Source organism: Arvicola amphibius, chromosome 3 (assembly GCF_903992535.2).
Source record: "Arvicola amphibius chromosome 3, mArvAmp1.2, whole genome shotgun sequence".
NCBI classification, from domain to species: domain Eukaryota; kingdom Metazoa; phylum Chordata; class Mammalia; order Rodentia; family Cricetidae; genus Arvicola; species Arvicola amphibius.
In genome coordinates, this window is record NC_052049.1 from 21,422,568 (window position 1) to 21,434,749 (window position 12,182).

A 12,182-nucleotide genomic window follows, 5' to 3' on the forward strand; every position below is an offset into this window, starting at 1 on the left:
AGGTAAGACACTTGCTGCTGAGTCTGACAACCCGAGTTCCACCCCATAACCTTTGTGGTGCATAGAGGGAACCAACTCCCACAACCTGTCCCGTGATCACAGACATGCACACACACGCACACACAGAATAAATAAGTGCTTAAGAAAAGGAAACTGTACTTCAGATGTGGGGTTTTAATCTTTTCCCAAATTAACACTCTGTATGGTGCTCTCTTGAGAAGCTGGGCAGTGACTATGAGATGCTGCTCCCAGGCAGCCACGCCATTATGAAAAGACACAACCCATATTCTATTTCATACTAGGCTGCCAGGATTCCTTGGATACATATTTCAAAACTTGACATGAGCTACTCAATACGTCACTGTAAGACAGACTTTGTAGAAGATAATTTTGTCCAACTACAGAGTAGAACCTAAGTGCTCTGAGCACACCTCAGGCAAATCAGGGTTAACTATGACATTTGGAAGGTTTATTAAATGTATCTCAGACTTAAGACACTTTCAACTTATAATGAATGGTGTGACTGACATGTAGCCCTGTCCGAAGTCAAGGACCGTCTCTATTTTCACAAAATCCCAAACAGCAAACCCCCATCTTACCTAACCGCACTAAAGCTCACAAGGCCAGCGTCTTGAGCCTAAATCTATAGTACAAACTCACTCATTTAATTAATGAAGCTTGTTGCAAGTATTTGATAAGAGCCTAATTTATAATTAACAGTGTTGGCATAATCCTTACAGGGAATAAACAGAGACAAGAGAGGATGGGAGAAAATAAAGTGAGGATGAAGAAAAACGAAGGGCAGTCAGTTGTGGAGAGCTGAGTGTGCCAGGGCAATGGCGGTGCCCACAGCTGAGCTACAGGAGCTCGTCCACGTGCTGTGTCCACGGAGTCCCGGCTATGGCATGGGTAAGGCAACTAGACGGCTTCCCTTCCCCAAATCAACCAAGATGTGCTGGAAACTTCCTATGGCTACTGATCTTTGGGTCAAGGATACAGCTCAAAATGAAACCTGAATCCTTTACCTGCCGTTTGGGGGAAACACACACATAGGCACACCGCCAAACACTAGTTAGCAATAGTGACGCTCAACTTGGGGTGATTTCCCCTCATGGAATGTTGGGGTTTGAGTGAGAAATGCCCCCACCCCTGCTAGGCTCAAGCACAAACACTTGGTGCATAAGCAGTGCTGCTGTCTGGGGAAGTTCTAGAACCTTCAAGAGGAAGTATGTCTCTGCGGAGTAGGCGCTGAGTGTTTATACCCTCACCCTGCCTATAGCTCTTGCCCTTTGCTTCCTACATGCCGCTGGGGTGTGATCTCTTTCCACACCACACCATGCTGAAGGCGCCCCGATCTTGTCAGGTCTCAGAAGACAAAGCCTGCTTAGGGCTCTGACTGTCATGCTCAGCTTCTTGCTCCAGCCAGCTGCTGCAATTCCCGGGTCCCTGCCATTCTGGACTCTAACCCTCTGGAACCACAAGTCAAACTATCTTCTTTAAGTTGTTTCTGGTCATGGCATTTACCACAGCCTCAGAGAGGTAGCTGATACAGATGGTCACATCTGAAGACAGCTCTAGTTGTCACCGTTGGGAATGATGATACTAGCACCAAACGGATAGGACCTAAAGATGGCGCTTATACACTGTGTGGGCAACAACACAATACACAGGCAACGCCACAAAAAAAAAAAAAAAAAAAAAAAAAAAAAAAAAAAAAAAAAAAACCACAACAGTGCTGCGCTGGAGAAACCCTGGTCGACGTGGTCTTTGCGTCAGACCTACCACCTGATCCATGGGGTCGCTGGAGTAATAGCTCTCTGAATGTGTGCATCGAATCCACACAGGTTTAAGCAGCTCCTCCTCCTCCTCCTCATTTCTGTCAGGAAGCGCCTCCTCGGGCTCTTTTTCTTTGATGGAAGTGTAGTTCTTCTCTTTGACAGAGCTCTGGCTGTCACTCCATCTGTCTTTTTCCTCCTCCCAGCGAGCTCTCTTCTTCTCCCTGCTTGGAGAACGACTTCAAAGCAGGGGAGGGGGAGGTAGTTATTAAAAATAATCAAAGCTACCTGGTGCATTTACCATCTGCATGCCAATACCCCACACCAGCTTTCATTAGACCAGTGAATGCCAAACCGTCAATTGCCTGGTTTATTTGTTTAATAATACAAATTCCCAGGTCCTGCCCCAGGTTTACTTACTGATTGGCAGCGGTCTCTGGAGCTGGGGCCCAGGAATCTGCATTTTTTGTAATCTCCCCAGGTGATTCTGGTGTGCACCCGGCAGCTTCAGGAGCAACTGGTAAACCGTAACTCCTAGAAGAAAAAGATACTGAGAAAATATCTGCAAATCTCTACTTATGGACAATTTCATTAATGAAGATACTAGTTTTGAATCTTTCACATGCTGCTTTGCCCAAAAGAAAAAAATTTAAGCTTCCTAAAGCATGGCCTCCACTTGGCTATGGATTTAGCCTGACAACCTATCTCAGTGAAGCAGTGCTAACACACCTACCCAGGGAAAAGCAGACTTGAGTATTACTACTGAATGAATCAAAACTGGCTGATTTTGACCCTCAAAATACTAAAATCAACTTAACTAATGAAGAAGGTAAGAAATCTACTACCCTTGAATTCCTGGAGCTTAAAAACAGGAATATTAATTCTACAGGTGTACTTGGAGGGGAAAATCTGGAGTAGACTCTTAAGCCTATTAAATTTAGACCCTAAAAACCCTTCAAAAAGGCAGCGAGGAAGAACAGCCACATTATTAAGTCAGTGGTCACCCCACTGTCCACTAACTAAAGTTACTATAATCCAAAATCACAGTCAAAAATTATTTTGGGACAGGCATGGTGGCTCCTGCCTGTAATCTCAGCACTCCGCAGGCAAAGCTAGGAAGCCTTTTTCAAGTTCTAACCTCCCTGATACGCAGTCAGCTCCATGACAGCCTGGGAACGGATCTGAGACCGCCTCCGAAATTTCTGTAACTTCTAAACATGCACCATTAGTTTTGCTAACAAAAACGAAAAAGCTCTGGTCAAAATAAAACATATGAAGCCATGAACTTGTTCTAGAATACTGTTTTAACTGTGTAAATGTGTTACATTTGTTTATGGTGCAGAATATTTAACTGTGTAAAGGTGTTTTACATTTGTTTACGTTGCAGAATATTACTTGAACTGTGTAAAGGTGTGTTACATTTGTTTACGTTGCAGAATAGTTAACTGTGTAAAGGTGTGTTACATTTGTTTACGTTGCAGAATATTTAACTGTGTAAAGGTGTGTTACATTTGTTTATGTTGCAGAATATTACTTGAACTGTGTAAAGGTGTGTTACATTTGTTTAGGTTGCAGAATATTTAACTGTGTAAAGGTGTGTTACATTTGTTTACGTTGCAGAATATTACTTGAACTGTGTAAAGGTGTGTTACATTTGTTTATGTTGCAGAATAGTACATGAACTGTGTAAAGGTGTGTTACATTTGTTTATGTTGCAGAATATTTAACTGTGTAAAGGTGTGTTACATTTGTTTATGTTGCAGAATATTTAACTGTGTAAAGGTGTGTTACATTTGTTTATGTTGCAGAATATTTAACTGTGTAAAGGTGTGTTACATTTGCTTCTGCTGCCTTTGTTAATGAAGTAAGGATGTGTTACATTTGTTTAATTATGAAAAGATATGTTGTTTCATCTTGCTGGCCTAAGGCACCTGATTAGTCTAATAAAAAGCTGACCAGCCAAAAGCTAGGCAGAAGGATAGGCAGGGCTGGAGGACAGAGAGAAATAAAGAGAGAAGATGCCCAGGGACAGACAGACAACCGCTAGTTAGCAAACACAGAGGACAGAAAAAAACGTGAAAAGTCCATAGGGCAAAACATAGATGAAGAAAAACAGATCAACCACCACCTCAATTAAATGTTTTCCTTTATAAGAGCTGCCATGGTCATGGTGTCTCTTCACAGCAATAGAAAGCCTAACACACTACCTATTTCTCACATAATTATATACAGTAACCATTCATTTGGTTACTACTACTTTAGGATTAGTTCTAACAGTTTAATGTTATTATTTCAGTGGCACTTCATCAGTCAATAAGGAAAACATAACTATTCTTATTTGATGTAAAAGAATTATGGCTTAGAAAGGTTGGATAACTTCACAAGTAACAAAGATGAGGGAACTAATAATCAACCTGCAATTTGTCAGACCAGGACCCACTCTTAGTCCCCATGATCTAAGAGCACAGATTGGCTTTTAAACATAGAGGTGATGTTTTAAACTGTACCTATCACAGTCACGGGTCCATCTGCTTAAAGGGGCAAAATTGAACACATTGCTGTTTTTTCTGAAACTGGTAAGAACATAATTATGAATAAATTTCAAGGCTTTTGTCTACAACTATTTTTTTAATCTAGACTTACTAGTTCATAGTTTTTTCAAACTGTGGATGATATATACATACAGACATATGTATATTCACACTTTCTAATCTGGGGATAAGTATGAAGATTTTCCTTAAACACCAACACTGTTAGTACTGGGCTTATTTTCCCAGCCCCTGGCTGGAGCTGAAAGACACACTTGGCAGAGAGCGGCACACACACAGAAGGTGAACTGTAAGAGAGGTGTACTAGCGCTTACCTCCCGGATCTCTTATACTCTTTCTTGTAGGTCCTCTCCAGAGATGGTGATCTGCGGTTGTCCCGGTGCCTGTGTCTCTCTCGTTCCCGCTCTCTTAGAGGAAACAATACACAGAGCTGTGTTTAGCAGAAAGACTCAAAGCACCATCGCTTTGCTGAGTGTTCCTCTAAAGAAATGGCCCATGCCTAAGGAAATTCTAGGCGCTATTCCTACTACGCCTTCTTGGTTTACTACACTGTCTACAGGGGCAGTTTTCAAAGTCATATCTAGCACAAAGCGCTCAACAGAAGTCTACCGACATCTCAAGACCTAATGAGCTAACCTAAACCTACAGCAGAAGCATCCAAGGATTCTCTTTACCTACTGACTTCTAGAAAATGCAGACTAAAGCACACAGTCAAGATTAGCACAAGTCCGGGATGCTTTTCAAAACCTTTCTTTTTTAGGGTTTTGAGAAAGGGTTTCTCTGTGTAGCCCTGGCTGTCCTAGAACTTGCTTAGTAGACCAGGCTGGTCTCAAACTCAGAGATCCAGGGGCCTCTGCCTTCTGATTGCTGGGATTAAAGGAGTGCACCACCACCTGACTCACAAGTTACAACAATGTATTTGCTTCTCAGTCTCTCTTCTAAAGAGTCTAAATCATGTCCATTCTTTTTACAAATCAAAGTACATGCTGGGCGGTAGTGGTAATAATGGTTCAAGCATTTAATCCCAGCACTATAGGTACATGTCAGTAGATCTCTGTGAGTTTGAGGCCAGCCTGGTCTAGTGAATAAGTACCAGGATAGCCAGGGCTACACAAAGAAACCCTGTCTCAAAAAACAAAACAAACAAAACAACAGTTCACAACAGTTGGTTTGGAAACTGACAGAAACTGGCCACGCCTGTGTCTCCATGGCTTTATTCACGTGCTCTGCAGGCGGGTTTACCTGCTCCTTTCGTAGCTGCGGTGGCGAGAAGGCGTTCTCCCCCGGTCATACTCTGACCGGTAGCGGCTATCGGGTCTTCTCCTTTCGGGGCTGCGGCCTCGCTCTCTGCGCTCCAGGGACCGATGCCTCTCACCTCGCCCATGACTGTGATCTCGGTGTCGGTGGTCATCATAGTGCTTAAGCCTTTCTGGGGACCTTCTCTCACTCTGAGCCTTTGGGAGTGAGTACGGGGGGAGGTGTCTAAAATGAGGGCTACTGCTATTGTTAGCACTGGGTGGAAAAGAACTGGAGTTGTTCTGGAAACTGTTGAAGTTGGGAGGTGGGAAACTGTGTGAGTGGCCAGGAGGGTACTGGTAATTAACCTGCTGGGGCATGACAGGAGGGGGTGGTGGGTGGGGCATGGAAGGTGGGGGCACCATAAAGGGGAAAGAGCCTTGTCCAGGAGGTGCTCCAGAGACCGGTGGGTTATTAGGGCAAGGCATTGGAGGGGGCATGGGTGGAAAACAGGGAGGAACAGGGAAAGGGTGTCTCATCTGGTGGTTGGGGAAAGGGGGCCTAACAGGGCAGGGAGGCACAGGGCCTTGGGTTGACGGCGGCATGGGTGGAGGAAAAGGTACAAAGTCTGGTCGAGGAGGCATAAAATTGGGGGCTTGAGAGTTCGAGTACGTGCCCGAAGGTGCACTTGGAGGTTCATATTGATATTGCACAGGAGGCTGCTGCGGATGAAGAAGTCTCAGATTTTGTGGCCTGAAAGCTGGCGCTGAGGGTCTGGCTCCATGTCCTCCTCGTCCTCGGGGACACCCTCGTCCTGGGTGGAATGACATTCTGTGACTTTTTAGAGAAAAGGAAAAGAGAAATCAAAACGGGGCCTCACCAAGAAGCACATCGTAGAGAGAACAGACTCCTGCAAACTGTGTCCTGTAACCTACACACAGACACACGCACAAGACAAAGGGACAAAGAAAAAAAGGTGGGTGATGGTGGCACACGCCTTCAATCTCAGCACTCAGGAGGGAGAGGCAGCAGGATCTCTTAGTTCAAGGCCAGACTGGTCTACAGAGTGAGCTTCAAGACAGGATTACACAGAGAAACCCAGAGAGAGAGACAGAGAGAGACAGAGAGAGACACAGAGAGAGACAGAGAGAGAGAGAGAGAGAGAGAGAGAGAGAGAGAGGAAAGAGAAAAAAAACCCAAAACCTCACAGGATAGGGAGAACACAAGGAACTGAGTTTGAGCCACAGAACACATAAAAAAAAAAAAAAAAAAAAAGCCAACATGGTGGATGTGCTTGTAATCCCACAACTGGGAAGGCAGAGACAGGTGGGATCCTGAGGCTCCCTGGCCAGTCATACAGTGAGAGAGCATGTCTCAGAAAGTAAAGTGGGTGGCACCTGCGGTCATCGTCTGTCCTCTGCATGGATCTATGTGGATGCACACACATGTCACAATGTAAACAGGGTTTCCCAAATACAAGACTATCCCAATGAGCTGTTGAGAGGGTCAAATTTGAGCTAAACTAAGACCACCCCTCTTATGCCCTCTCCAAGACCCCAAGTTGAACCCCACCTTGGGTATGACTGATGACAGCCACTAATCGCATGGCTAATGACAGCTACTAACCACATGCCTCAACCATGCCTGATGTGTTTTTAACTATTTTTCTCTTCAATTCTGTACTTCCCTTCGCCATCAGGTTAAATGCCAGCTACTCCAAGACCCTCTGACAGGGCTGTGACCCTTTGTTGTTCTCCCTTGTGGTTTCCCCTATATAAACCCTAACCTGGAAATGCTCGGGGCCGCTCTCCTCCACCTGCTGCACCGGAGTGTTGGACAGTGGACCAAGCTTGAGTCTATCTGTAATCAATAAACACCTTTGTGTTGGCATCCGATATCGGCTCTGTGGTGGTCTGAATGAAAATGGCCCCCACAGACTCCCAGGGAGTGGCACTACTGGAGGTGTGGCCTTGTCAGAGTAAGTGGGTCACAGGGGGTAGACCTTGAAGGTTCAGAACAGATGCTATATCAACTTAACAAACTTCCTGCATCCAACCCCATCCCCAATTTCCTGCTCCTAGCAAAGCTTATCTCACTCCAAGCCCTTGGGGCCCCATCTCCAAACACACATTTGGAACAAGGGGACCAGCACTCTCCATCCACCATTTCCCATCTTTCCCTACCACCAGACCCTTGACATCAGCACTTGGAATGTCCAATCTATTCAACATGAAACACTTGCCATGGCCTCCAGTCCTCCCTCAACTTTGCACTCTCTCCTCTTCTTCAGTAATGCTACTATAGACTAAACATTTCTGTTTCCTCAAAATTCTTTATTCCTGTGTCGTGATACATGGAGGAAGGGCCTCAGGGAAGTAACCAGGATCAAAGAAAGTCACAGATATTATTAAAGTAAGTCATAAAAGTGTGCTCCCCACCCCAACCCCGCATGTGTTCATATTTTTGAATGCTTGGTTCCCAGTTAGTGGAACTGATTGGGAAGGATTAGGAGGTGTGGCCTTGTTAAAGGACCAGGGTCACTGAGGGTGGGCTTTGAGGTTTCAATAGCACATACCAGGCCCAGTGTCTGTCTGTCCCCCCCCCCCCCTCTCTCTCTCTCTCTCTCTCTCTCTCTCTCTCTCTTTCTCTCTCTCTCTCTCCTTGCCTGCCTACCTGCCACCATGGTTCCTACCAAAATTATCATGGACTGACCCTCTGGAACTATAAGCAAGTTCCCAATCAAATGTGTTCTCTTACAAGAATTGCCTTGTTTGCTCTCTGCCTGCTTGCCCTCACCTTGTTAGCAATTCCACTTCTTCACTGGCAATAGACCCTACTTCTTTGGGATTCCAGCATACACTGAGTACCAGCTAGACCTCCAGATTCATGCACTGAGCAACTACAAAATTCCTGGACTTCCCATTGACAGCCAGCCACTGTTGGATTAGCTGGACATCAGTCTATAAGTCATTCTAACAAATCCCTTTCTGTCTATACAGACTCATCCTATAAATTCTTTAACTCAAAAATACAAAAGAAAAAATTCTTAACTCTAGAGAACACTAATACACCTTCCTTATATTTCTTGCTCTTACAAAACTCTGTGTTGCTGCTTAGCAGGTCCATAAGCATCACAATCTACCTGCTAATCATATACTTGTACCTTCAAGGCCTATTGTAATCAAGAACTTCAAGCTCAATGGGGAGGGCTCTAGGTTGCTTCACTAACTTTCCTGGTCTGGTTCTTAGTCCTACACACAAATCTCTAATGTGTTATAACCATAGCCCATCCCCTGTATCTGCAATTTCCCACCCTCTGGCCCACTACCTACCCTCTCTCCTTTAGTCTCCCTAAACTGTCATTTCCAGCATATCACTTACCACGTATTCCCTTGCATGGTCACGTATCCTCTAGATGTGCTAGATCTTCCACTCAGAAAGTAAGTTCTACGAGACAGAGAGAATAAAATATTTAAACACATTACAAAACTGCTGATGCTATAAAGTATGTGTTTTTATTTGTTCACAATTATCTTAATTTTTTTTTTTTTTTTTTTTGGTTTTTCGAGACAGGGTTTCTCTGTAGCTTTGGAGCCTGTCCTGGAACTAGCTCTTGTAGACCAGGCTGGTCTCAAACTCAGAGATCCGCCTGTCTCTGCCTCCCAAATGCTAGGATTAAAGGCGTGCGCCACCACCGCCCGGCTTTATCTCTCAAAACTGTTTAGCCTATTAACAAAATCAGGAACATACTGAGCTATCTTCAAGTTTCCACACAAATTGCAAGCTGTGCTCATTGGCTATACTAACTCAAAACTAACTATTGCTAGATAGACCAAAAGCACAGCCACCGCCCATCTCTGGTTCAGTAAAAGACTGAAGGAAAGACTTTAAAACACACACATACACAAATATTAAATGCAAAAAGTTTACATGTGGAAACACCTTTCTAGAGGCTGGAGAATAGCTCAGCAGTTAAGAACACTTGGGGGCTCTTGCAGAGTTCAGTTCCCAGCACCCACGTTGGGTGACTCACAATTGCCAGGAGATCCAATGCCCTCTTCTGGCATCTGGAGGCACCTGCACACACATACACATATAAACATGTAGACCAGTGGTTCTCAACCTTCATAACGCAATAACCCTTTAATACAGTTCCTCGCGTTGTAGTGACCCCCAACCATAAAATGACTTCGTTGACCCAAAGGGGTCGCAACCCACAGGCTGAGAACCAAGGACGCAGACACACTCACTATGATGGCTATTCTTGGTTGTCAACGTAGCTATACAGGGTACACAACCTGTGAGGGATTAATGCTTAACTTGACACGGGAAGATCTACTTCTAACCCAGATCTTTGAAGTAGGAAGGCACACCTTTAATCCAGATCAGGAATCTAGATCTAATCTGGGCCACACCTTCTGCTGGAAGCCTAGACAAGGACACTTTCTAGGACAAGCTTTTTGCCTGCTTACTCTCATGTTGTTAAAGTCCATTCCTTCACTGGCTTTAGAGCATAATTCTTCAAGATGCCAGCATTTAATGAAGACCAGCTAAGACTATCCATCAAGGATATACTCAAGGACTGAGCAGCTACTGATTCCTGGATTTTTCCATTCATGGCCAGCCATTGTTGTCATTCTAATAAATAATAATAAATAAATAATAAATAAATAAATAATGTCATTCTAATAAATCCCCTTTCTATACAGGTAGCTCTTTAACTCTAGAGAACCCTGACTAATATGCACACATATATATGAATATATAGATACACACACATAAAAATAAAATTTTTAAAAATGCTTAATTCTTTATCAAACAAAGGAAAACACTGCAAATAATTGAGCCCTATCGATTACTGTTTAATAAGCAGCAGCTACCAAATAATATGATTAATGATTACTCCTCATTCCAATACACTCATGGTTAAACTTGGAAGCCAAAGAGCTACTACTGGCATCACGGGCTCCTCACAGCTGACAGAATTAAGAACAAACTCCATGCTTCAACCTCTCCCAGGCTTATCATCCTATTTCCTTCTCCACAAAGCCCCTCTCAGCCCAAACTCTCACCGTGCCACCGGTTAACATGCCAAGCGCTATCATGAAACTTCTTTGCTCCCATTGTCCCTAACTGTCCATCCACCAGCCTCTTACTGAACTTCATTTGTGAAGCATTCCTGATTTCCTCTGGGAACAAGATTTCACCCCTTCTAGATTGCTACTGCTTAGTCTAAACTCACTTCTTTTACCAAACTTACCAGAAATGGCCTCACATGACAGTCACCGGTGCCCATGTTGAATTCCTTCAGTAAGCTACTAGATCCTTGAAATCGTGAGTTCAGTCAGTCATTTCTGCATCCTTCAGTTTCTACACAAAATAAATGACAGGCAGGTTTGACTCTCAATGTGCACCTTTCTGTATCACTAAGTGTGCATTTCCCTTCTGCTTCTCCCCACCAACGTGCATTACTGAAACCACCCGGGAAGGAGACACTTTCACTGATTCACACATCATTTACTGAGCCAGTACACATGAGGCCCTGTCCCAAGCTCTGTAGACTCAAAGAAGACTGTGACAGGACTAAAAGATCTCAACCCCATATGCAAATGTTTAAATAATAATAATAAAATATCCCCACAAAACAAAAGGAAAACTGCAATGGGAAAAACACAAGGGAAAAAAAAGGATGAGTCCGAGATAACAAAAAGGAATACTAAATAGTAAAGCGAGAGGTGGGCAACAGCATAGTTAACACCTCTGGACAGTGTAAAAATGGAATCGAACACTCACTGCCAGACGATTCTGTACGTTTCTACAGTTAGAAAAGCTAATAAATACTGAACCACTGTAAATTCAATGTAAATGGGAAATGCCTATTCCTGGGCTGCCATTTGAAAGCAGAGAGACCCAGGGAACTATTCTGAACAGTTTACAAGTCCAGGAACGTCAATCAACACACGGAGTTGGAAGCTGCGGCGATAAGGAGACCCCGCACTTTGCCATGGTGGAACCCTGATGCCCGGCCTCTCCGCCTGGCGGATGCTCAATGGCACGTTGGCCGGTTTGCATCTCCCGCCAGCCTGCGAGGTAAGCGCGGGACTGCGGGACTCGCCTCCCCTCCGACCCCAGGCGGTCCCGGGCCTGGACCAAGACTTGCGCTCCACAAATGGGTGAACCGGACCCCATCCCGTCTCTGCGTATCTGTAGCTAGGGTCGCTCTTTCGCCCTCGGCGGCGAATCTGCAGCGAAGCTGCCAGAACCGACTCCTAGGATCATTTCGCTCAGCCCAGGACTCCATTGAAATCCCGACCGTCGATCCTGGCTCGCCAAACACCCGTCAAGCGCCCCCATTTACCTACAGAGAGTCCCCGGGTCGCAGCCGGAGCCGAGCCTGGTTACTACAACAGCCTCCACGGCAGCGGCGCCGCCCGCGCCTCCGGAACAGGAAACTCCGGGAATTAAAAAGCAAACCTGAAAAAGCCCAGCCTAGGGAGGGAAATCTCTCAGGAGCGCATCTCAGCACCTTTTGCACCGTGATTGGCGGGTCAGCGTGAGTGACGGACATCCAGACCAATCGACACTGCCTATAGCTCTAACACCCGCCCCTCCACCTTGACGT

The 12,182-nt window shown here is 44.9% G+C and overlaps 1 protein-coding gene across 4 annotated transcripts in view; it reads right to left on the bottom strand.

Moving 5' to 3' along the window:
* Drosha (drosha ribonuclease III) overlaps positions 1 to 12,045 on the bottom strand; it is a 110,456-nt gene extending 98,411 nt beyond the window's left edge. The window contains exons 1-8 of one of the 4 annotated variants that reach the window (XM_038323524.2): positions 11,919 to 12,045; positions 10,821 to 10,930; positions 8,942 to 9,007; positions 7,347 to 7,420; positions 5,567 to 6,397; positions 4,639 to 4,731; positions 2,196 to 2,309; positions 1,783 to 2,014 (exon numbers count right to left, since the gene is read on the bottom strand). In XM_038323524.2, coding sequence (XP_038179452.1) covers positions 1,783 to 2,014; positions 2,196 to 2,309; positions 4,639 to 4,731; positions 5,567 to 6,390 — 1,263 coding nt within the window. In that variant the 5' untranslated portion in view covers positions 6,391 to 6,397; positions 7,347 to 7,420; positions 8,942 to 9,007; positions 10,821 to 10,930; positions 11,919 to 12,045. The remainder of the gene's footprint in view (positions 1 to 1,782; positions 2,015 to 2,195; positions 2,310 to 4,638; positions 4,732 to 5,566; positions 6,398 to 7,346; positions 7,421 to 8,941; positions 9,008 to 10,820; positions 10,931 to 11,918) is intronic. The other 3 variants (XM_038323525.2, XM_038323523.1, XM_038323522.2) reach the window with 3 other exon arrangements.
* Between the last annotated feature and the right edge of the window lie 137 nt (positions 12,046 to 12,182).